Source organism: Gopherus flavomarginatus, chromosome 7 (genome assembly GCF_025201925.1).
Source record: "Gopherus flavomarginatus isolate rGopFla2 chromosome 7, rGopFla2.mat.asm, whole genome shotgun sequence".
NCBI classification, from domain to species: domain Eukaryota; kingdom Metazoa; phylum Chordata; order Testudines; family Testudinidae; genus Gopherus; species Gopherus flavomarginatus.
The window spans coordinates 35,656,389-35,682,939 of record NC_066623.1 but is presented as its reverse complement, the minus strand read 5'-3'; the positions used below and the strand labels follow the sequence as shown (position 1 = coordinate 35,682,939).

Below are 26,551 nucleotides of genomic sequence, written 5' to 3'. Positions count from 1 at the left end.
TAAGGATTTTAACATTATCTTTTAATCCGCACAACAGCAAAGGTTTGATTTGAGCTGTCCACAATGATGTTCAGATTTCCCCCTAAATACCTAAGTTGTTAGACAATTTAGAACCCAGCAAGGTTCATGAACAGTTTTTCCATTTTGCACCACTGTGCATTTGTTAAGACTTTCATCTGCCATTATGCAGTCCGTTCACATCGGTTGGTTAGGTCTTTCAAAGATATTTGCAAGTTTTTCTCCCTTATTCTGTCTTGATTTTGTAGATCATTCATTACTACAGACATGTGTCTTTGTATAGAACCTTAGGACACTCTTGTTAGCTAGTTATCCATAGTAGTTTACTATGCGGCTTTACACTTCCCTTCCTTCTTTTTGTTAAGTGTATGCATCTTTTATGACACTTATGGAGATTTCTTAAATGAACCATATCAGTTTCAAGGATAAGGGTTTTCTCTTTTTGTTTGGAGGGAATTAAACTTTTTTAATCCCCCTCGCTCCCCTTTCTAACGTTTACCATGCCAGTTTCTGTCATTTTCTTTGCTAAAGAGGAACTTAATTATGCTGCAGTCATTATTACCTAGTGCTCAACTCCAGTTACTTCCTGAACCAATTCTTGTGTATTACTTTGGACTAAGGAGCAGTTTCTCCTCATACTCTGGAACTAGCTGTTCTAAAAAATCATTTAAGGTGTCATAACATTGCTTCTCTATACCATGTCCCATTCGACCAGCTTATATGCAAGTAGGTGAAGTCCTCCATTACTACCATTTTAGACTGCTGCCTATTTAATCGCAGTATTGTGCGCTCACTTTTTTCTGATTAGAAGGCCAGCAGTGTAACCTTAAGTAAATTTGTATTCTGACAGCTTTGCATTTCTATCTATAAAAGTTATCTGGCTTTTCCATTCAGAATTTCTCACTAGATTTTATGGAATGTTTAGATATAGTACTACTCCTCACCTTTACAGCCTAATCTGTCCAGTTTAGTTTATGATCAGGTGTTAATGTATCCCCTTCTCTCCCCCCCCTTCCGCCCTCCTCGAATGTTAGGCAGTGTTGAAATATGGTGGAATACCAATTTCAAGATCCTCTTCCATTGCCAGGCATTCTAGTTCACCTGGACTTTAGTCTTAACTTTCATGGCAACAGTGTAAAGAGGTCAAAGATCCTTCTCCCTCTAAAGTGTAATGGTTAGAAGTTAGAGAACCTTAACAGATATGCTTCTTAGGAGGGTGTGTGCCCCTGGATACAGGGCAGTACGGCCTAATGGTCAGAGTCTGTATGGTCATCCCGGGTTGCCAGGCAATAGGGCCTAATGGCTGGGGTCTATCCCACTCCACTGGGCCCCGTCCTCCGGCCCTAACCGCAGTGTAGGACATTGCCACTAGCTCAGCGGGGGTGGGGGTGGGGAGTTGGAGTGTCCTACCAAAACACGCTGAGGCTTGCTGGGGGCAAGGTACCAGTCCATGACACACACACACCCCCGAAGTTGCTTCCTACTAGCTTGAGTGTTGAGGTCTCCCATGAGTCTCTAGGGCCCCTGCGGGCCTCCGAGTCAGTCGCCTCTCTGGGTTCCTCCCATAGCAGGGCTTCGAGCTGGCCTGGAGAGGCTTCAGCCCCCTGCGCCTCTGCGGGCGGTGGCTGGTGCTCCGCAGGAGCTTCCCAGTCAGGTCCTTCCCTTGAGTCCAGCAGCCCAGACTGAGCTGGGCTCCCTGCTTTTATACTCCCAGAGCACTTGGAGCATGCCCAGTACGGACGGCGCGGGAATTCCGCCATCAGTGCTACTGGTCTGACACTGCTGGGGCTAGTGCGGTACTGCCCCATCACACACCCTCCCCCTTAAGAAGGATCATCCGGGTTGGTCTGCCTCCTCCTCCCCCTCTGTTTAGAGAAGAAATGTGCATTAGCGTGGGCCTTACCTGGGCAATGAAACACACAGAAGTCATAGGGTTGGAAGGAGAAGTACCATCACATAATCTGGGGGGTTGTGTCCTTCATTCTATGTATCCACTGTAAGGGGGCATGGTCTGTGATCAACCTCAAGTTATTCCCCAGCAGATGATGTAGGGCGTCAATGGCCCATCTCACCACTAGGATTTTTCTCTCTATTGTGAAATAATGTTGTTCTTGGGGGGAACAATTTATGACTTAGATACAGTATTGGATGCTCTTCCCTGTCTAATTCCTGGGACGGTACGGTCCCCAAGCCTACTTCAGAGGCATCGGTTTGAAGTATAAATTCCTTTGAGAAGTCTAGGTGTTGCAGGACTGGTTCTTGCATGAGTCGTTCTTTCAGGGTTTCGAAGGCTTCCTTGCACTGTTCCAACCACTGCACTTGTCGAGGCTGTGAGTTCTTTGTCAGGTCTGATAGGGGGCCAGTGATAGATGCGAAATCTGCAAGAAATGGCGACAATATCCAGCTAGGCCCAAAAACTGGCGCACCTGCTTCTTCGTCTTGGGGACAGATACGTCTATGAGGGCTTGCAACTTGCTGATATGAGGCATCAGTTCCTCCACACACACACCCCCACCATATATCCAAGATAGGTTACCTCTTCTTGCCCGAGGTGGCACTTTGCCCGAGGTTAGCTGTGAGGCTGGCTGTCTTGAGGGCCTGCAACACCCCAGCCAGATGGCATAGGTGATTCTCCCAGTTGTAGCTGTAGACCACGATGTCATCTATATACGCCGCTGTATACTGTTCATGGGCTTGTAAGACCTTATTCATCAGCCGCTGGAATGCAGTGGTGGCTACACATAGCCCGAATGGCATGGTTATAAACTGGAAGAAGCCGAAAGGTGCTGGGAAGGCCATCTTCTCCCAGGAGTTGGGGGTAAGGGGGATCTGCCAGTATCCCTTGGTTAGGTCTATGGTTGACAAGTACCTCGCTCCCCTGAGCTGTTGGAGCAGTTCGTCCATCCGTGGCATTTTCAAAGCGGGACATGGCACTGACCTTTCAAAAGTCGATACAAAAGCAAGTAGTCCCGTCAGGCTTCGAGACTAGGACGATGTGGCTGTGCCACTCACTCGATTCCTCCACAATCCCCATCTCCAGCATTGTCTCCAGCTCCTGTCAGACCATGTCCCAGATTGTCTGGGGCAAGGGTCGGTTGTGGTCTCTTACCCTCTGTTTGGGGGTGGTTTGATGTGATGACTCATCCAGGCAGTCAGCCCTGGGTGGGCAGAAAGGACGCCAGGGAAATCCTTTATCAATTGTTGTAGTTGCTCTCACTGTACAGGGTTGAGGCCCCACCCCGACCCCAGAATGCCACTGGCCTTGGGTCTGGGGGTCCTCCCCACTTAGGGCCCAAGTTCCAATTCTGGGGTCAACAGGCCAATGAGCAGGGCTTCCCTGGTCTTCCAAGCCTTCAGAAGGTTCACATCATAGACACGCATCTCCCTCTGTCGCCCTGATAGTCGGACCTCGTAGTCTACTGGCCCAACCTGCTGGATTACCTCATAGGGTCCCTGCCATTTGGCCAGAAGTTTTGATTCAGCTGAAGGCAACAAAAGCAACACCCGATGCCCTGGGGCGAAACTCGGCCCCATAGTTCTTCGGTTATAGGTGGCATTCTTGGTTTGCTTGGGCCTGGATCAGGCTTTCCTGGAAGAATGCACTTAGTGTCCGGAGCTGTTCCCGGAGCTGCAACACATACTGTGTGGACACGAGGACTCGTGTCTTCTGGGCTTCCTACTCCTCCTTCAGGAGGTCCAGGATCCCCCTGGGCTGCCTGCCATACAAGAGCTCAAAGGGTGCCAACCCTGTCAATTCCTGGGATACCTTCCCTGATGGCGAACAGCAGGGCTGGCAACAAAGTATCCCAATGCCTGGGGTCCTCCTCCATGAACTTCCATAACATGGCCTTTCGGGTGCCACTGAAACGTTCCACTAGGCCGTCTGTCTGGGTATGGTAAACTGATGTCCTGAGTATTCATATATGGAGGAGGCGGCACAGTTCAGCTATCAATTTACAGGACCCATTCGTGCCCTGGTCAGTCAGGATTTCTGCCGGTATCCCAACGCTAGCAAAAATCTTCACCAGTTCAGTAGCGATCGCCGGTGCTGTTGCTGTCTGCAGGGGCACGGCTTCAGGGTAACGTGTCACGTAATCAACAACCACTAGGATGAATCAGTTCCTCATCTTGCTTCTTTCAAGGGGGCCGATTAGGTCTATCCCAATCCGTTCAAAGGGTACGCCAACGACTGGCATAGGAATCAGGGGTGCCTGGGATACCCCTTTCAGTCCTGCCAGCTGGCATTCTGGGCAAGATGTGCAGTAGTCCCAAACCTCCCAGCATATGCCAGGCCAGAAGAACTGAAGAGTTATCCTGTAGAGGGTCTTTTCCCGTCCCAGGTGCCCAGTCCAGGGGTTTGCATGGGATAGTTGGGGGCGGCTTCGTCGCAGCCTCTGAGGGACCAATAGCTGACAGAACGTCTCCTGCATCTGCAGTTCCTGCACTACCCGATATAGGCAATCCTGCCATATCTCAAAGCGGGGCCCCTGTGGGGGCCTCAGGGTCAGGCCTTTCTTGCACAAAGTCCACGTCCTGTTCCAGGCCTGTTTGTGTGTCTTCCACCAGAAGGGGCCTTACCGGGGGTGGGGGGTGTCACAGAGGTCTCCCACTGAGCCGAATCTCCCTCCCCGGGTCGACCTGTGGTGTGTGTCCAAGCAGCCCTACTCACAGTAGCCTAGTCCCTTCTGTCTGTGGGTCGGCCAGTTGTTACCTCCGGAGGATCTCCCCAAAGCCTGGCCACTCTCATCCCAATGCTACAGGGTAGGCTAACCTGGGGGCCACACCCATGCGGAGCCCCCCCTCGACAGCCAACTTCTATCCTCACCCAGGCCGTGGGGTAGGGGTGGGTGTCAAGAGAGTTTAAGGTCTGGGACCAACCCCTCCTGTATGAGGGTGTGACTGTACCTCGAGTCTACAAGGGCATTCACGAGGATCCCCTCGATCCGGACAGGGATCATGAGCTTTCCCGGTCCTCTCTTCCAGGCCCTTCATCTGGGGACCCAGGCTTCTCCGTAATTGCCGTCCATAAATGGGCAATCCCGCCAAAAATGCCCTTCTTGTCTGCACTCCCAGCACCCCTCTCGGGCCTCAGCGGGTCCAGGGCCTCCAACCAGTGGGCTCCCTCTCTCCCGTGGGTGTTGATCCCTTTGGGTCAGTACCCGGGTGGCCCTGTGTCTGGACTCGGGGCTAGGGAGCTTCAGCGGTACGGGGCGGCTGCTGGACGAGGGCTCCCAAGCCCTTGCCCCCTTGGGATTTCCTTTGCCTGGCCCGCCCCTTTGACTGGAACTCCCTGCTGTCCGGGGTGGTGCCTCGGCCCCCTTGGTGGACAAGTAGTCCTCCATCAAAGCCACCGCCGCTGACAAGGTCGCCAGGTGATGTCGGCGTACCCAGGCCTTCCTCCCGGGGGCAGGATCTGGGTGAACTGCTCCAGCACCACCATCTCCACTACCTGGGGTCCGGTCAAGCCCTCTGGGTTCAACCACTTGCAATAGTGGTCCTGTATCAGCTGGGCCACTGCCCGGGGTTGGAACCCCAGGTGATACTATTCTTTGCAGAGGCACTGATGATAGGTCTCCTGGCTAATGCCGGTATGGTCCTGTATGGTCACCTTCACCCGGGGATATTCCAGGGCCTCTCGGGGTTTGAGACTATGGTAGGTGGCCTGGGCCTGTCCCGTCAGATAGGGGGCTAGTAGGGTGCTCCAATGCTCTGGGGGCTATCTGGTGGTCATCACCCATTCAAACATCACTAGAAACTCCTCCGGGTCATCTTCTGGCCCCATTTTAGTGAAGCATAGCAGTAGTTCCCCCAAGTTCTTCCTGGGTCCGGCCCCAGTAGGTATGGTGGCTGCGGCTCCCGCCAGGCAGAATAGAGTGGCCATCTGCTGGACCAGGCATTCTTGTTGCACCTCTTGCTGGACCGCCAATACCTGGAGGAGCTGCTGGTGGTGGTCCTGATGCTGGGTTATCAGTAGCTGCTGCTGGCTTGCCATCTGTCGCATCATCTGCACGTGCTGCTGTTGGGCCGCCTGCTCTTGCTGCCGTTCCAGCATCCATTTTAGGAACTTCTCCATCTCCCATCATGGAGGTTGATGGGGTTCCCATAGTTTAACTCCCTTCCCCGAACCTTTCAACAGGTCTGAATCGTTGCCCGCATTCTCCAGCACATGTGAGGGTTTGTGCCCCTGGATACAAGGCAGTACGGTCTAATGGCAAGAGTCTGTAGGGTTGCCCCAGGTTACAGGGCAGTATGGCCTAATGGCCGGGGTCTATCCCACTCCACTGGGCTCCATCCTCCAGCCCTAACCATGGCATAGGACCTTGCCACTGGCTCAGCAGGGGTGGTGTCCTACTGAAACATACAGGCTTGCCAGGGGCAAGGGGGTACCAGTCTGTCCACTCCCCCTACCTCTCCCCCGGTCACCTCCTACTGGCTTAAGCGTTGAGGTCTCCCATGAGTCTCTAGGTTCCCTGCGGGCCTCCGGGTCAGTCGTCTCTCCGGGTTCCTTCTGTAGTAGGGCTTCAAGCCAGCCTGGAGAGGCTTCAGTCCCCTGCACCTCTGTGGGTGGTGGCTGGCCCTCCACAGAAGTTTCCTGGTCAGGGCCTTTCCCTGCGGCCGCTAGCCCAGACTGACCTGGGCTCCCTCCTTTCATACTCCCAGAGCACTTGGAACATGCCCAGTTCTGATGGGGCAGGACTTCTGTGGTTAGTGCTACCGGCCTGACGCTGCTGGGGCTGGTGCTTCCCCATCACACTTCCCTATGTAGTTAGTCATTCTAGTTACAATTTCAGAGTTTATTTTACTGTTGAAATAGAATCCAGCTCTCAGATTTATCATCTCCGCAGTGCTGTCTTGCATATCAGCCACAGAATTAAGGGTGACTGCAATTTTACTAATAATGAGAATCCAATTCCTTCTATCTTGTGTATATCTCAGGAAGGTGCAAATTTGATATGGAAATCCATTACAGAAATATGAACTCCACTATACTTGTTTAGGACTACTTTAATGAGCATAGAATCATAGAATATCAGGGTTGGAAGGGAACTCAGGAGGTCATCTAGTCCCCTGCTTAAAGCAGGACCAATCCCCCACTAAATCATACCAGCCAGGGCTTTGTCAAGCCGCGCCTTAAAAACCTCTAAGGAAAGAGATTCTACCACCTCCCTAGGGAACCCATTCCAGTGCTTCACTACCGCCCTAGTGAAAAAGGTTTTCGTAATATCCAACCTAAACCTCCCCCACTGCAACTTGAGACCATTACTCCTTGTTCTGTCAACTGTCTATATCCATTCTCTTTGGAACCCCCTTTCAGGTAGTTGAAAGCAGCTATCAAATCCCACTTCATTCTTCTCTTCTGCAGACTAAACAACCCCAGTTCCCTCAGCCTCGCCTCGCAAGTCATAAGCTACAGCCCCCTAATCATTCTTGTTGCCCTCCACTGGACTCTTTCCAATTTTTCCACATCCTTCTTGTAGTGTGGGGCCCAAAACTGGATACAGTACTCCAGATTAGGCCTCACCAATGCCAAATAGAGGGGAATGATCATGTCCCTCGATCTGTTGGCAATGCTCCTACTTATACAGCCCAAAATGCCATTAGCCTTCTTGGCAACAAGGGCACACTATCGACTCATATACTGCTTCTCATCCACTGTAACCCCTAGGTCCTTTTCTGCAGAACTGCTTCCGAGCCATTCGGTCCCTAGTCCGTAACAGTTAATGGGATTCTTCCGTCTTAAGTGCAGGACTCTGCACTTGTCCTTGTTGAACCTCATCAGATTTCTTTTGGTCCAATCCTCTAATTTGTCTAGGTCCCTCTGTATCCTATCCCTACCCTCCAGCAAATCTACCATGCTGCTCAGTTTAGTGTCATCTGCAAACTTGCTGAGGATGCAATCAAAGCCATCCTCCAGATCATTAATGAGGATATTGAACAAAACCGGCCCCAGGACCGACCTTTGGGGCACTCCGCTTGATACCAGCTGCCAACTAGACATAAAGCCATTGATCACTACCCACTGAGTCAGATCTAGCCAGCTTTCTTAGCCACCTTATAGTCCATTCATCCAGCCCATACTACTTTAACTTGCTGGCAAAAATACTGTGGGAGACTTTCAAAAGCTTTGCTAAAGTCAATGAATAACATTCACTGCTTTCTCCTCATCCACAGAGCCAGTTATCTCATCACAGAAGGCAAGTAGGTTAGTCAGGCATGACTTGCCCTTGGTGAATCCATGCTGACTGTTCCTGATCACTTTCTTTTCCTCTAAGTGCTTAAAAATTGATTCCTTGAGGACCTGCTCCATGATTTTTCCAGGGACTGAGGTGAGGCTGACTGGCCTGTAGTTCCCCAGATTCACCTCCTCCACCTTTTAAACAAAACAAACAAAAAAAAAAAAAAGATGGGCACTATATTAGCCTTTTTTCAGTCATCCGGGACCTCCCCCAATCGCCATGAGTTTTCAAAGAAAATTGTCAATGTGCCTGCACTCACATCAGCCAACTCCTTTAGAACTACACCTTCAAGAAGTTGATGAAATTGGGATAAGAGTCTTGGCTCCAGCAAGATCCAACTGCACCATTCTAGAAGCGGAGAGGACCTGTAGCCTAACTGGTCAGTTGAGGATCCTTCAGCATGGGGAAGTCCCCAGGAGTAATAAGTGCTTGAAGTGCCCCAGCAACCTGGTTAGCAGACTTCACCCTTGGGGCTGTTGGCAGCTTTGAGACAGCACACTCCTGAAGCCAAAATGGCCCCTGGGTCTGGGGTAGGCATACATAAAATTACCTCTTCCCTTCATCCTTCCAGTTCTGCCTCAAGCACAGCTGTACCAGATCTAATAATCAAGCCACGCAGTACCCGAGTTAAAAATACAAAGGTAAAACTTTACATGGATTTTATGTTGGGCCCTAGCTCTCATCTCCCTTCACAAAGAGGCCAATCAACTCTTATCTACATCCCTTGTCCTGTTACAATTTGAGTTTGGCTATACATAGTTAGGATACTCAATATGCTAAAAATAGGCTGCTATTTACTAAGTCATGAATGTATTCTAAGTAGAGCTTTCAGCCTGACATCATGGGCATATCGTCTCCATCCACCATTGAAGCCATCACAGGTTCTTAAAGACTCTTTGTATTTTCTAACTTGTCTTCCTACTCTAATGGGCACTGAACTATGATCTGCAAAGTTTTCAAGGCTCATGCACTAAGGAGACTAACTTCCATAAGAGATAAGCCTATACGCTGTACATAGCCTAAGGGACAGAACTTTTACTCCTAGAAGACACTACATATCCCAACTGTCATGCCACAAATACAGGACACAGTGCCCAACAATGGGGTGATTATCTAAGTGTCTTTATTTTCCTTAGCTAATGTGCAGAACTTGTTTATGCCTCCAATTTTTAGGCTACACGGTAATCAACAGGCTCTTTTTGTTCTAAAAAAGTGAGAATGGGGAATACTGCCTAATTTTCTGAAGTCTAAAACAATGGTTCAGGTTCATTCAGAAAGATAACGGGTTCCTATAGACCAACTTCACTATATACTGGATGTAGGCTAAGACAAAGACAAGCTACCTATACTCCCACCATCAGTTAAAGAGGTATTCTTGATGCACCTGGCAGAATTCAGTTCAATATAAATGATTTTTTTTTTAAACAAGACCTAGTTGAGCACAGCAAAGAGACTGAGTGTTAAAAATTGCAGTTTCTTAATTTGAGGGAATCAGCTCAGTTGTGAGGACAACTTAATTTCCTGACTTGAAACTTTCAAGAGTCACATTAGAAACTGGCAGGCTATGAAACTTAATATTTAAATTGGAATGTAGTCTACTTTAAATTTGGTGTTTTTTTTTTAAAAGCTAGGAGAAGAGTATAGTAGGCTTAACCTATAGATGAATCCAGATATTTTAGCTATGCTTACTCAGAGCAAATTACCATCAATTGAGTTCTCATGTATAGGGATGGTACACAAAACAAGTCTAATGATATTTTATTATTGTTTTCATAAGGAAAAAAGAGGCAAGAGTTTGTATCATCCAGAAGGATTTTGGAGCTGTTATAGTCACCAGGAAAAAGGAAAAACAGATTCAAAACAACCTTCCACAAGCCTAGCAAGCACCAAATTTGAGTATGAAAATATTCAGGCTTTCAAATTTAGATTTACAAATTTAACCATTTCAAGAACAATTTCAATTTCATGAGGAGATTAACAAGAAGCCCTCTGAACTGGAATATGGCAAGATGAAATCACCGTCAACTAGGGTTGTATTTCTGCACTGTGATGAGGAATAAAATGAAACCCAGATGGATATATGATTCAGGAAAAATTCTTTCAGCTCAGAGTGAAAGTGCTTCCATTTAAAGTACAGGAAATACTTTGTAAAGAAGGTCCTATTTCTTGGCAATGACAACCTGTTCAAGGAAGAGACTCCTCCAGCACCATAGCAATCGATCTATGGTGATGAGGGACTTCAACTACTCAGACATCTGTTTGGAAAATAACACAGCAGGGCACAGATTATCCAACAAGTTCTTGGAATGCATTGGAGACAATTTTTTATTTCAGAAGGTGGAGAAAGCTACTAAGGGAGAGGCTGTCCAAGACTTGATTTTGACAAACAGGGAGGAACTGTTTGAGAATTTGAAAGTGGAAGGCAGATTAGGTGAAAGTGATCATGAAATGATAGAGTTCATGATTCTAAGGAATGGTTGGAGGGAGAACAGCAAAATAAAGACTATATTTCAAGAAGGCAGACTTTAGCAAACTCAGGGTTTTCGTAGGTAAGATCCCATGGGAAGCAAGTCTAAGGGGAAAAAACAATTGAAGACAGTTTTTCAAAGAGACATTATTAAGGGCACAAGAGCAAACTATCCCAATGCATAGGAATGATGGGAAGTACAGCAAGAGATCACCCTGGCTTAACCAGGAGATCTTCAATGATCTAAAAATCAAAAGAAGAGTCTTACAAAAAGTGGAAACTAGGTCAAAGTACAAAGGATGAATATAAACAAATATCAGAAGTACATAGGGACAAGATTAGAGAGGAAAACCAAGGACAGGATAGGCCCTTTACGAGAGAGAGAGAGAGAGTGTGTGTGTGTGTGGGGAGAGAAAATAAACCAAGAATGTGGACATGGCAGAGGTGCGTAATAACTTCGTTTTGGGTTTCACAAAGGAGGTAGGACCAGAGGCAAAAATAGGGAAAGAACAAGTTAAAAATTACTTAGACAAGTTAGATGTCTTCCAGTCACCAGGGCCTTAGTAAATGCCTCCCAGAATACTCAAGGAGCTGACTGAGGAGATATCTGAGCCATTGGCGATCATCTTGGAAAAGTCATGGAAGATGGGAGAGATTCCAGAAGACTAGAAAAGGGCAAATATACTGCCAATCTATAAAAAGAGAAATAAGAACAACCCAGGGAATTACAGACCAGTCAGCTTAACTTCTGTACCCGGAAAGATAATGGGGCAAATAATTAAGAAATCAATTTGCAAACAAATATCTAGAAAATAATAAGGTGATAAGTAACAGTCAGCATGGATTGGTCAAGAACAAATTGTGCCAAACCAACCTGATAATCTTCGACAGGGCAACAAGCCTTGTGGATAGGGGGGATATGGTATATCTTGACTTTAGTAAAGCTTTTGATACTGTCTCACATGACCGTCTCATAAACAAACTAGAAAAATGCAATCTAGACGGAGCTACTATAAGATGGGTGCAAAACTGGTTGAAAAACGGTTCCTAGAGAGTAGTTATCAGTGCTTTACAGTCATGCTGGAAGAGCATAAGGCATGGGGTCCCACAGGGATCAGTTCTGCATCTGGTTCTGTTCAATATCTTCATCAATGATTTAGATAATGGCATAGAAAGTACACTTATAACATTTACAGATGATACTAAGCTGGAAGGGGTTGCAAGTGCTTTGGAGGATAGGATTAAAATTCAAAATGATCTGGACAAACTGGAGAAACAGTCTGAAGTAAACAGGATGGAATTCAATAAGGACAAATGTAAAGTACTCCATTTAGGAAGGAACAATCAGTTGCACACGTACAAAATGGAAAATGACTGCCTAGGAAGGAGTACCATGGAAAGAAATCTAGGGGTCATAGTAGACCACAAGCTAAATGAGTGTCAGCAGTGTAATGTTGCTGTAAAAAAGCGAACGTCATTTTAAGATGTTTATAGCACTCCTGCTAATACAAGACACAAGAAGTACTACTTCTGCTCTACTCCATGCTGAGGAGGCCTCAACTGGAGTACTGTGTCCAGTCCTGGGCGCCACATTTCAGGAACGATGGGGACAAATTAGAGAAAGTCCAGAGAAAAGTGACAAAAATGATTAAAGGTCTAGAAAACCATGACCTATGAGGGAAGATTTTTAAAAAAATGAGTTTGTTTAGTCTGGAGAAGAGAAGACAGAGAGAACATGATAACAGTTTTCAAGTATATAGAAAGTTGTTACAAGGAGGAGGGAAAAGAATTGTTCTTCTTAACCTCTGAGGAGAGGACAAGAAGCAATGGGCTTAAATTGCAGCAAGGGAGGTTTAGGCTGGACATTAGGAAAAACTTCCTAACTGTCAGGGTAGTTAAACACTGGAATAAATTGCCCAGGGAGATTGTGCAATCTTCACCATTGGAGATTTTTAAAAGCAGGTTAGACAAATACTTCTCAGGAATGGTCTAGATAATACTTAGTCCTGCCATGAGTGCAGAGGACTGGACTAGATGACCTCTTGAGGTCCCTTCCAGTCCTGTGTGTGTCTATTTCTATTCTGGTGGCACAGAAATCTCAATCAATATTTCCCTCTTTAGTCACACCAGGCAATGTACAAACACATAGAAGTAGCAGTCCTTGCCCCCAAAGAGCTGTTAGGCCAAACAGAAAAAACGAAGGGAGTATTAGCCACATTTTACCAGACAAACTCCAGCAGAGATTATGTCATGTGACCATAGTAACAAGTCTGACAGCAGTAGGAAATGAACACAGACCTTTCAAGTCCCAATTTAGCACTTCCAACTTGGAAAGGAAGGTCAGTGTTGCAATTGAGGAGACTCCTGGAGAGTTTGAATTCACAGAAGACACCCTCCTGGAATCTGAAGACAACCCTAGTTGTCTAAATTGGCAAGGGCTTTAATTTAGACTTTTATTCGGAAGCAGACCAAGTAGCAAGTCACTTTGGCTCAAGCCTTATTTTTAGAGCTTCATGCCTTGCTAATAACTGTAGGTGTATTTTTAGACAAGGAAGGTGGAACAGTCTCTGCCAATTATATAGTATAGACAAAGTTGCTAGCAACTCCCAATGGTGGTAGTATACTGAGTGATTGTTTCCCACTCTGAGCCAGAGGAACTTCCACAATGTGTTTGCTTATTCTTGGGGCTAGGCCATCAACATTTCAATGAGTGCTCAAACCAATCCCGAGAGTTTAAGGATACAATCTGCCCTCCAGAGAAACTACAGAACTTTTTGAATACTTTTACCTCCTCTGGAAATTCTGGAACTGGGACTAATTTCTTAACTGGACTAGGAAGGTACAAGAAATTAAGCAAAATCTTCCCCTGCAAGGTACTGCCACTCATTCTATAATCCATATCGGCGCACTGACTTCCTGTATAGGAACTTTTCTGAAAGTTAGCAAAGTGGGGATAATGAGTTTTGGCATAACAAACTGCACAGTGTAACCACATCAAGATCCATCAAACTGGAGATTAAATTTATGCCAGGAAAAAAATGGAGTGACAACCAAATGATCTGAGGTCCTCCAATGAATCTTCCAGGTCACTCTTTTGTAGGAACAGGTGCTAAAGCAGATACCTTTAGCATAGATGAGAACTATTTCCAGCTCCTGAAGAAATTACTCCTCAAAACAGCAGAATAATAACCTAAAATTGAACTGCTGCTTGTCAATCCAGAGTTCCATATCCAAGAATGTTTTACCAATGCTATTCTAGCCATTCTGACATCTGTATCATAGGCATCCTAAGTTTCTTGATACCTCTTGGCCTTCTTCCATGATTACTAGGATTAATATCCTGTATTTTTTGGACTATCACCTGTCCAAGACAGTTTGGCCAGGAAAAAAAGAGGCCTGACAGCTTTGACCTTATAAACTGAACATCCTAGCCTTTTCCAAACATTCAGTTTCTTTGGTACTTTTTGTCTCCCAGAGCTAGAAAAGTGGACTTCCCTGAACAGACTGGAAGCTTTAGCCTCCCTGAGGAACCTAAGAAGTTTCCAAGGGGCAAAGTGTTTCTGCAGTACCCCTACAGGGTCCAAAGCCCCCCTTGGTGAGAAGATCCATGTGCCTTCTCCCTCATTTAACATACAGTAGAACCTCAGAGTTACTAACACTCAGGAATGGAGGCTGTTTGTAACTCTGAAAAAACATTACGATTGTTCTTTAACAAGTTTACAACTGGACATTTACTTAATACAGCTGTGAAAGCTTACTATACATTAGAAAAATGCTGCTTTTAACCATCTAAATTTAAATTAAACAAGCACAGAAATTTTCCTTACCTTGTCAATTTTTGTTTTAAACTTGCCCCTTTTTTTAGTAGTTTACATTTAACACAGTACTGTACAGTATTTGCTCCTTGTTGTCTCTGATGCATGATTGCATACTTCTGGTTCGAAATGAAGTGTGTGGTTGACCGGTCAGTTTGTAACTCTGGTGAACTCTGAGGTTCTGCTGTTATCAGTTTAAAAAACTGATAGTCTCAAATTGTCTAAAGAGGTTTTTAAAGCTGCCATCACCCATCCTATTAAAGCCCTTTTCCTGCTGCTGTCCACTAAAGAGACTGGAAACAAGTTTCCCCAATACAGAGAAGTATGGTGATAATGTAGCAGAGCACTATTACATTCATCAGCTTTTCTCAGGACAAGCTATTTTTATTCTGCCTATGCTGAATTACACTTGCCTGCTATTGACAGTCACTGAAAAACATCCAAGTCCTCTTGAATGTGGCTATGGTCTCTTACTATTTGTTCCACCTCCAGTATCAGTTATAAGCTTACAGATTCCATCCCCACATCCCAGCCAAACAGTTGCATGATATGAAGGCTTCTCTTGCAATTAGATTTTTAGCTATATTTCCAAATATTCCTACACCCAGTTAAGATACATTTGTGCCATTCTGGCCATCTCCAAGTTACATTCTGAAAGTGAACAGGTTTACGGACCATAGCATGAATTAAAAGGATTTGCAATCAAAGATAACAATCCTGGATTCATGGTCTTGGAATTTAAGGGGAATAGATTTTTTACGGTTGCTGGCATACTATGCCATTTGTCTAAGGTGAGTATCTAGCCTCTTACGTGTGTGTCCATCAAGCCCCAAGTTAGACTATTGTAATACACTGTGCCTGGGGCTAAAAGACAACATATAAGCTCCAGTTTGTACAATGCAGCAGCTTTTGCCACTTCAGAGGAGAGCTGCTAAGATTATCTTACAAGTGCTCCATATCTCCCACCTCCCCCAGAGGCTTCCCATTAGTTTCTTGATAATAATTTAAAAAAAACTTGATCCTATTCTTGAGGGCCTCAGTGGGCTCTGAATTTCAATGTCAGACCATCATCACATTCATTCCCTACTGTGACAGTTGCACCCACTGCAAATGCTGTAGCAATCAGGGTACAAGGGTGAACGTTTCAGGAGACGTGAGAGAGTTTTCCTGAAGGCCCTCAACTTCACAGAACTCTAGTTGAGAGCCTTAGCTAAATTCGTAACAGAATGATGAAACAAAACAAAAAAACCTCATGAATTCATGCACCCGATAACTCAAGCCAAAGAAAAAGTGAATAAAAGCTTAGATCATTACTGAAATTCTGTTATAGGTGGCACAGATAGTAATGCCTATAGTAAAGGTTGCCCAGCACTTTCAGTATCAGAAATGGAAAACAGAGTCTTAACTTTGTTAAACCAAGCATTTAGGCTGAAGTTTTTGCCTTACAGGTATCTGCCTCAAGATCTGAATGTATTTTCAGTGAGAATGTGAGATCTCCAGCTAACAGTTCAGCTATTTATGAGAATGAGATTAGGGTAATGTTTTTAAGCACAGGCAAAACTTCCAACTACCTCACTGAGAACTGCCAGTGTCTCCATACTGAAATTTGGCAAGGGATCACTGTAATGTCAGAGAAACACCTTTCACCATTCCTATAAAAATCTTCCCAAATTTTGCTGAATTATAAGCCTCTGAAAAAAATCAGCTCACACATGCTCAGTAGAAACTTGTTAAGAGTATGGCAACTAAATTCTTCAAAGATTTATCTGCAGTGAGCATGCACATTCCCTAGATCAGCTTTTTCAAAGTTCGGGTCGCGACTCAGTACTGGGTCACAGCATATAAGGCACCGGGTTGCTCTGGTCAGCACCGCCGACTGGGACGTTAAAAGTCCCATTGGCAGTGCTGCCCAGCTAAGGCAGGCTAGATGCCTACCTGTTCCGACATCGCGCTGCACCCCAGAAGCGGTCAGCAGCGGGTCCAGCTTCTAGGCAGGGGGTCATAAGGCTCGGTGCACTGCACTCACCCTGAGCACCGCATTCCAGTTCCCGATCAATAGGAACTGGGGGGTGGGGGGGGGAGGGGAGAGTATCTGTGAGGGGAGAGCCGCGCAGAGCTGCTTGCATGCCTCCGCCTAGGAGCTAGACCTGCTGCTGGCTGCTTCAGGTGCAGCGTGAGGCCAGGACTGGTGGGAAACCTGCACTCCAGCTGCACTGCCAGACGTAAGTCTGTTCCCCAATCCCGCACCTCAATCTCGTGCCCCAGCCCTGAGCCCCCCCCATCCCCTTCCTGCACCACAAACCCATCCCCCAAAAGCCTGCACTCCCAGCCTTCACCCCCTCTCACGCCCCAATGCAGAGCCCCCCCCATCCCTGGCCCCACCCAAGAGCTTGCACCCCCCTCCCACACCCAGGCCCCTGTCCCAGACATGAACCCCCTCCCCCAAACCTGGAGCCCCTCCTGCACCTCAAACTCCTCTTTCCTAGCCCCACCCCAGAGCATGCATCCCCAGCCCAGAGCCCTGACCCCTCCTGCACCCCAACCCCCTGCCTCAGCCATGAGCACCCTCCCACACCCTGGACCCCTCATTGCTGGCCCCACCCTGCAGCCCTCACCCCTGCACCACAATCCTCTGCCCCAGCCTTGAGCCCCTCCCACATCCCAAACCCCTCATCCCCAGCTCCACTGGGTCACAGGCATCAAAAATTTTCTTCAACTGGGTCCCCAGGGAAAAAAAAATTTTGAAAACCACTGTCCTAGAATAATTGATTACACTGGTCTACAATTTTGAGAAGTCGTCTGCTTCAGAGATAAAATGTGATATTTATTATGTATTTTGATGTGCTGAATTCAAATATGACAATTAAAACAACTGATTGGCTACTGTTTAAGATATTAAAGTTTTTACATTTTATGTCTATGTATACTGTGTAGATAGTAGAGTTTTAATCATAAATTGTAAACCTAGGTTTTCTCATGTGTTTATAGTTGCTTTACATGATAATATTTCACCTGTCCTGTTTATGTAACACTTTAAAATCAGCAAAAGGGTTATATAAATAACATTTATTATGAAACAAAAGGCAAAAAAACTATTATGTACATAGTTTAGTCCTATTCAGTGTCTACTCGGCGCTTCTTGGCTTGTCTCTTGTATTCATTAAATGGAGCATCTCTTGTCACTGTCCAGCAATAGTCTGCAAGCATTGATGGGCTCCATCTGCCCTGATAGTCTGCCAGGAGATTCCACTGCTGTAGTCTGGAGCCCAACAGCTCTGCCTTACTCTTGGGTAGTTCCAAATCCCTGACAAGGTCATTCAGTTCACCTTGTGTTATGAGGTGTGGTTCAGAGGAGGAGGAGGAGGAGGAGGAGGAGAGAAAATGTGGGTCCTGTAACATTGATGGTTCAGGACCAGAAGTTTCATCCTCTTCCTCGTCTGACTCAAGTGAGAATGATTCTGGTGCATCAGGAACCGGCTGTCCTTCTCCGTGGGGTACTGGGCATATAGCTGATGGAATGTTTGGATAATGCACAGTCCACTTTTTCTTCTTTGACACACCTTTCCCAACTGGAGGCACCATGCAGAAGTAACAGTTGCTGGTATGATCTGTTGGCTCTCTCCAAATCATTGGCACTGCAAAAGGCATAGATTTCCTTTTCCTGTTCAACCACTGGCCAAGATTTGTTGCACAAGTGTTGCAGCATATGCGTGGGGCCCACCTCTTGTCCTGATCTCCAATTTTGCAGCCAAAATAAAGGTGATAGGCTCTCTTAACCATAGTGGTTATACTGCACTTTTGTGATGCAAAAGTCACTTCACCACAAACATAGCAGAAGTTATCTGCACTGTTCACACAAGTACGAGGCATCTCTGCTCACTTTGGCTAAACAGAAATGTGTCCCTTTGCAAAATCAAACACTGACAAATAAGAGAGCACAACACTGTATGATTTCTAGAGCTGATATAGGGCAATTTGTTCAGCAGAGTGATGTAAGCTTCGTTATGATTGCATCATCCATGACTTCTAGGAATAACATGATGCAATTCATATCATGTACGACGCAATACCAGCTTCAGATTGCATCATTCATTGTTTTGCCTAAAAAGCAAGTACTGTCCAAACCCAGTCATAGATTTATTCATAGATCCAATCAGATGTATTTTAGTCATTTCTGGTTTAAATTGAGATCCCTTCCCTTTATAACTCACTTATCCTCCGCCATTCCCAAGTCAAGGGTCGTATATACTGACCCAATAGCATATCCTGAAAACTAGAGCCAATCAACAATTTTAAGCATCATTTTCATTCTCAGTGACCCAGAATTAGTAAAGTTGGACTACATTTATTTCAGAAGCATTTTGGCTGTAGAGCAGTGTTATGCTTCAGCCCACGGATGGGATACTCCCCACAACTGCTCCTCCACACCACTAGGGGCACTGTGCACAAGAATGTGCAGTGCTTTCAATGCTTCCCATGCCTGCTGGTACACAGGCAGCACCTGACTCTAATACAGAGGAGGATTGGGGCAGAAGGGACTCTACCTCCCATGAGAGCCCACTCCCTTTCAGAATTTGCAACCAAACCCATCACAGTTTAAACATTCCTCTGCTGCTATCAAGCAAATAGCTGTGAAACCCACTGGCAAAGCGAGAGCACGCACACGCACAAGCTCAATGCAGAAGATAAGTTTTCTCCTGCTATCAGTTACTTTAGTTAGCTCACATGGTAGAATGCTGTGCTGAAGAAATAAAGATCCCAACACCAATGATTACTCAGGTGAAGGAGAGGTCAATAAAACTGATTTTCTTTTAACTGCGTAGAATCTTCTTTTCAAGTTAAGTTTAATACTTAGGAAATTACACAAAAAAACTACAGTGAAACCATTAAGGTTGCTAAATCAAGCAACTCAAAAACTAAGAAATGCCAGAGAGTTAAAGTTGCCCATGCATTCTTAGTTCAGCTTCCTTGCACATATGCATTATGCTAGAGTCTTTATTACATGATCACAAAGTACCTCTCCCCATGACCCCTGCCTAATTCAGTGCACAGGCACTGTCCTCTGGGAATGAATCAGGGCTGTGTAATGAAGGAGACTGTAGGACCCCCTCATTCTTTTGATGAAGAAACTGGAAGATGTGTAGTGAATTTGGCAGGATATTGAAGGCAGAGAGGATGATCTCCTGGTTAAGGCAGCTGAATGTTACCTTGAGGAACTGGTTTCTATTCCTGAATCTGCCACAGAGGTCTTCTGATGCTGGGCAAGAGAAAGTTTTGGTACTTTACAGGTGGCCAATAATTGTGTGTTCCTCATTTTCTGGGTGCCCAATCTGAGATTTGAATTGCAAAAGTGCTGAGTGAGCACTCACTTGCAACTCCCATTGGCATCAATAGAAGCTATGAACATACTTATATATAAAAATTCCAGGACTGTCACTCTGAAGCCTAGACTGACTGGTGAATCAGCATGAAGCAATGAAAACAGCTACAACAGGGGTTCTCAAACTGGGGGTCGGGACCCCTGAAGGGGGGTCATGAGGTTATTACATGAGAGTTGCAAGCTGCCAGCCTCCACCTCAAGCCCAACTTCGCTTCCAACATTTAACAGTTCTAAATATATAACAGAAGTGTTTTTAATTTATGGGGGCGGGGGATGTCACTCAGTGGCTTGCTACGTGAAAGGGGTCACCAGTACAAAACTTTGAGAACCACTCAGCTACACACATGGCTGAAAGCTCTTTGTTTAGAATATCACCAGGTTCAATCAGTGGGATTCAAGATCTGTTACCATCCAATTTTTTAATTCTCAGACATTTTAAATTTACAAAATTATACCTGTGACACAGCACAGGCTTTCAACTAATTAGTAAAACCATAAAATGTCAAGTATTCTGAAAACCCTAGGTTTCTCAAATGGAGCACCCAAAACTAGTGGGCATTAATAATTTTGGCTTTCGTCTTCATGCCTCAGTTCCCTATGTTGTAAAATGTGACTGTCTCACTTCACATGAGTTGTGTGAAGATAATTCATTAAGATACTAAGACACAGAACTTAGTACTCAGTGCTGGTTTTAAACGGTGTGAAGTAATGTGCAGAGCCACACTGAATGAGGTTAAAGAGAAATATTGAATAGCTACTCATTTAGTGGGCACAGTCCCTACCGTGCACTGCATTAGGCAAGGGTCCTGTAGGACAGTATGTGATCATGGTAAAGACTAGCACAATACATACGCACAAGGGGACTGAATTAAGATTGTATGGGCAACCTTCACTGACATTTGCCTTTATAAAAAACCCATACATTAAAAGAATGTAATCTATATGTAATTTTGCAAGTGAATTCATTGCACATAGCACACGCAAGCAAAAGCCACAATCCAGAAGTGGTTAAAGGATAAGTTGCATTAAATTTGTCCAAAATAAGAGGGCTTCATTCATCCCTCCCTTATATCATTTCTTATTAGCAATTCCTTTCACTATAGGGGTTCACTTATACAGTAGAACCTCACAGTTACAAACACCAAAGCTATGAACTGACAGGTCAACCACACACAGACACAGACACACACACACCCCTCATCTGAAACCAGAAGCATGCAATCAGGCATCAGCAGAGACAAAAAATAAAATGCAATACAGCACTGTGTTAAATGTAAACCGTGTAAAGCGAAAGTTTAAAAAATATATATTTGAAAAGGAAACTTTCCATGCTTGTTTCACTAAAATTAAAATGGTTAAAAGCAGCATTTTTTTTCTGCATAGTAAAGTTTCCGAGCTGTATTAAGTTAAACTTCTGAAAGAACCATGTTTGTTACGAATTACGAACATTTCAGAGTTACAAACCTCCATTCCCAAGATTCTCGTAACTAAGGTTCTACTGTAATTGAAGTCTACATATTGTAGATGTAACATGCAATTTAAAGAACGCTCAGCCTGGTTCTTCAGCTACCATTGTTAGTAGACCAAATATCATTACAAAACAGCTTACACAAAGCTTCTCCATTTCAGTTTATGAAAAATTAAAGAAAGCTATACAAACAAGGAAGAGAAATTAAGACAAGCCACTGCCCTGCAAGTTGGCAAGACATCTCCAAGGGTACATCTATACTACCCACTGGATCAGCAAGTAGTGTTTGATGTATCGGGGAACCAATTTACCGCATGTCATCTGGATGCAATAAAAATCAATCTGCTAATCGACGCCTGTACTCCACCTCGGCAGGAGAAGAAGTGCAGTCAATGGGGGCGCCACGGCAGTCGACTCATCACTGTGAGGACGGCCAGGTAAGTTGAACTAAGATACTTCGATTAGCTATGCAAATTAGTCGAACTAATGGCTTTAGCCGATTGTTAGAGCCAAACAATCTGATAGAACAGTTCTGTCGAAAAACTGAAGGTTGTGGAAGTGTCAATTTTGACAAAGGTTGAGAGAATAAAGGCCAAACAAATTGTGTAATTATATAGTTAAGATAGTTAATATTTTTGTATTCTGTTTTAAACTTATTTTAAGGAATCAGTTTTTCCAAACAGATTTCCTTTCTTTGGTAAATGTTAACTTTGTTCCAATTTGGAACAAAAACTTCAGGAAATAGAAGGTGTTCCATGGAAATTCCAACATTTTTGATGAACTCTATGTATTGTGTACTACGAACAAAGTTTCTCTAAGATCCCTAAACTACTTCCAGGGAACTTAGTTGATTCCCCATTCTGCCTCTACATTGAGAGCTGGCATTCAGAGATGACATGGCAGAGCTAATATTTCCAATGCCTCCTTTTCAGTAGGCATTTGGTGGTTTGTCCTTGTATGACCATTTGGGGAATGTGTGTAAATTTATGAATTCCAGTTTGGGAGGATGAGCTCTTTATCAAACAACTCCATTTTGACTGTGAGGCTGAATGTTTTGTTGTATTTTTACTTCCATGCTAGGCTGAATTTCCAAGGGATAGTGACAGGACTAACAAGAGAGGATCACTAAACCTTGATGACCTCTAGCCACATGGAGGGCCTCTTGGCCAAAAAAAATAGCTACCACTCAGCAAACCCCAGTTTAAGTCCAGACTCCAGGAGAACATAACTAAACAATGGATCGGGGAAAGGGGTGGGGGAAGAAGGGACGGACTCATGAGACTGATAAGAAATCCTCTGACAAAGCGGACTGGAAGTTATCAAAGAAAGGATCTCACTGGCAATATTGGAAGGAGATGGAAAAGAGACCAGAGAAATTCCATGTTCCAGAGAAGAAGCCATCTACAGGAGGGCAGGGGCGATAGAAGACTGACTCAAGTCCCAAACAACACAGAGTGGTGAGGAAATTGAGGAAGGGAAATGTATACACAAGCCTGTTTAGAAACGTATATTTCTTGTACTTATCAATGTAATTGTGTTTGAAACCTTTGCAGGGCCTGTGTATTATGTGCTTCACTCATGTGCCCCTGGAGAGATACTGTAAACTAAAGTGTTCAGAAGGCTGGATCTCTGAAGGGTATGCTTGAGCTACTGTGGTATCTTGGGGGTCAGAACAGGACCTGGTGTCTAGAGCTGCTGGACCTAGAGGATTCACATCCATGAAAGATTAACTGTATGAGGAAGTGTGCAAGGGAATATGGAGCCAGAGATGATGGCTGGAGCAGCCTGGGGAGTTTTACCAGAGCTGTCACACCCTGCCTTGTATTTTGTACCAAATAAAACACAAACCAGCCATCTGCAATTGTCCTGTTATCTTATACTTTGATTTTAACTGTTTTGTTTCCAGCTTCTCTAGTTTCCCTTTTTCTACTTTATATATGCATTTATACTCTTTGCTCATTGTTCCTTTTAAAACCCTCCCTGTATAGAGAAAAATGTATTTGCTTTGGAGAAGGCTGAGTTCCGTGTGATAAAGTACACAAAAACTAGATGGTGATCAAAGTTTCTGTAGGCAAAGGTCATAAGTAAGGAAACTGGTATCTTAATCTGACAGTCAAAGGACTTAAGATCTAGTTTATTTTCTCTACTGATGCTGGATCTTCACTTCATAGCAGTGACAATTTAACTTGCAGCTTCATGAAAGAATAGTCATTCCTAGTCGAGCTCTTTTGTTTCTAACTGCTTCGGCAAACGTACAGGTTCTTTAAGGCCATACTATATATTATAGAGTATCTGGAAGTTAGCCAGCCTAACTGCCCCCATTAGGAGCTTTAGTACACAAGCAGGAGGTAGCAGGAGCTGCCTTCATGGAAAACCACCAGCTTTAGGTGAACATCTAACGAGAAGGGAAGAACCTGGAAACCCATGTAGTGGCATAGGAGAGAAAGATTATGTCAAATTGGACATAAATGGCCCTTTAACATGGTGTGACACGGTTGGGACTCACCACCACAGCACCTCCTACTGGTTGTCTCCGGGAATTAGCTCAGTCCAATGGAGTGCCCTCTCCTCGTGGTGTCCCGCCCACAGTCTCACCCTTGGTTGGCATCTGAGCCCACATCGCTCTGCAGCTCATGGCGTCCTCTTCAGGACCACTGCCCTTCGGTGGTGCCCCTTAGTCCATCCACACCCCCTTCCGGGGGGGGATGTCTGTGCGTACGTGGGTGGGTGATCAGCAGTCTTCCTACGCCCCAGCCACCATGTTCAACCACACCCCCAAAGTCTAATCCCTCCTGTCAGGGATCTGGAATAGTCTATGATGGTCGCTTCCCATGGCTGATGGCTAGGTGTACTGCAAGGGTAGAAGGGGGGACCCAGGCCCAAACTCTACTCTGGGTCCTGGCACAGGGACCCTCTGGCAGCAGCCTCGCTGTCCTTCTCTCGCCTTGTCTGTCCACTTCCCTGGTCCGCTTCCCCTCCAGACCCTTGCACCTGCTAGGCCCTTCCCTTCAGGGCCTGCAGCCTGGCAGGCTACAGGCAAAAGCTCCCTTCTGCTTCCCGAGCCTGGCCAGCCCTACGTTGTCCATGGTGCTAGTCTCCCAGCTCTGGAGACAGACCTTCCCCTGTCGAAGAAAGGTAGCAGTCTGTCTGTTCCAGGCCTGGGCAGGCTGTATATAGGGCCAAGCTGAGCCCTGATTGGCTGTCTCCAATCTTGGCTCCGACTGGCCCCCTGTAAGCCCTTCTCTTATTGACTATTGGTCTACGCAGACCCACACTCTCAAGGAGTGGGGCCGCCGCCCCACTACACACGGGATATATTGCATGTCCAATACTTCACAAATTATGATCCTCTAGTTTGAGAATAAAATAAAATGTATCCCACACAATGGCATAGAATTAGTCATAAAAACAGGACATACCAAGTTGATTTTTCAGGGCATGTAGTGCAGTAGTTGAGGATATTGCAAGACAATTTGTTTGGAACAATGTGATCTTAGCAAGTCCATGCCTCCATGGTTTTATCATTCAGTCCCACAAAAAGAATGAGTTTGTCCCTATGAATATTTTCCTCTGAATAAAGTAAGTCTGCTTTAAGATGTTTTACTTGTGTAAACTGACTTAGGCCTTGGCTACACTGGCGCTTTACAGCGCTGCAGCTTTCTCGCTCAGGGGTGTGAAAAAAACACCCCCGAGTGCTGCAAGATACAGTGCTGTAAAGCGCCACTGTAAACAGTGCCGCAGCGCTGGGAGCGTGGCTCCTAGCACTGCAAGCTAATCCCAATGGGGAGGTGGAGTACGTGCAGCGCTGGGAGAGCTCCAGCGCTGGGACCACACACACTTTTCACATTAATAAATCCAAATCAATAATTTAACAAAAGTAAGATTACCTCCAGTGCTTATTTAGTTACCTTTTGAAATAGTTAGTGCTGGAGACCACTGTGACCGTAGAATATCAAGACAAATGCTGCCATTACTGTTAATATTTGGATGATAGATTCTTGTTGTAAATGCAACCTGCAGAAGAGGGGAAAATTTCGGTTTAGACTCATAGAGGTAGGCAACCTGCGGCACAAAAGCTGATTTTCAAAGGCAATCACACTGCCCGGGTCCTGGCCACCGGTCCGGGGCGCTCTGCATTTTAATTTAATTTTAAATGAAGCTTCTTAAACATTTTAAAAACCTTATTTACTTTACATACAACAGTTTAGTTATATATTATAGATTTATAGAAAGAGACTCCTGAAAAGATTAAAATGTATTACTGGCACGCAAAACCTTAAATCAGAGTGAATAAATGAAGACTTGGCACACCACTTCTGAAAGGTTGCCGACCCCTGATGTAGGTTATATAACACAACACTATGTAGATTTATACAAGCCACTCACCTTAGGTGGTTTGAAGGGGTAATCTGTTGGGAAGTGGATTGTCAAGAAAAATACTCCACCCTGATAGGGACTGTCATTCTGTTAACATAAAGAATCATTATTAGAAGAGAATCAACTTCAAGGGTTCTTTACATGAAGATGTGAAATTAATATACTTACTGGTCCCATTATTGTAGCTTGCCAATGGAACACTGAAAAGAGGAAAACACAAGTTACTTACTATAATTTCTAATCTGAAAAGTCGAAAAGTATTTGCAGTTATCACCAAAGCACTGGTCAGTAAACTGTATGCATATGTAAAACAACCCTTTGAAAAAGGGGTAGAGCAGGGGTGGGCAAACTTTTTGGCCTCAGGGCCACATCTGGGAATAGAAGTTGTATGGTGGGCCATGAAAGCTCACAAAATTGGGGTTGGGAGTGGGAGGGGGTATGGGTGCAGGTTCCAGGGAAGGGTCAGAAATGAGGAATTCAGGATGCGGGAGGGGGCTTGAGGCTCAGGAATAGAGTGTAGGGGGAGGACTCCAGCTAGGGGTGCAGGTCCGGGGTGAGGTTGGGGATGAAGTGTTTGGAATTCAGGAGGGTGCTCAGGGCTGGTAGAAAGGGGTTCAGAAGGGGAACAGGGCTGGGAAAGGGGGGTTGGGGCACGGGGAGAAGCTCAGGGATGCAGGCTCCAGGAAACACTTGCCTTAAGCAGCTCCTGGAAGCAGCGGCCACGTCCCCACTCTGACTCCTACTTGGAGCTGTGGCCAGGCAGCTCTGCACACTTCCCTGCAGTTCCCA

General features: G+C 45.3%; 1 protein-coding gene across 1 annotated transcript in view; it reads right to left on the bottom strand.

Annotated features, from left to right (window-relative positions):
* UBE2D2 (ubiquitin conjugating enzyme E2 D2) overlaps nt 1-26,551 on the bottom strand; it is a 57,460-nt gene that overhangs the window by 6,463 nt on the left and 24,446 nt on the right. Inside the window, exons 3-5 of the mRNA XM_050962886.1 lie at nt 25,931-25,962; nt 25,772-25,849; nt 25,294-25,399 (exon numbers count right to left, since the gene is read on the bottom strand). Coding sequence (XP_050818843.1) covers nt 25,294-25,399; nt 25,772-25,849; nt 25,931-25,962 — 216 coding nt within the window. The remainder of the gene's footprint in view (nt 1-25,293; nt 25,400-25,771; nt 25,850-25,930; nt 25,963-26,551) is intronic.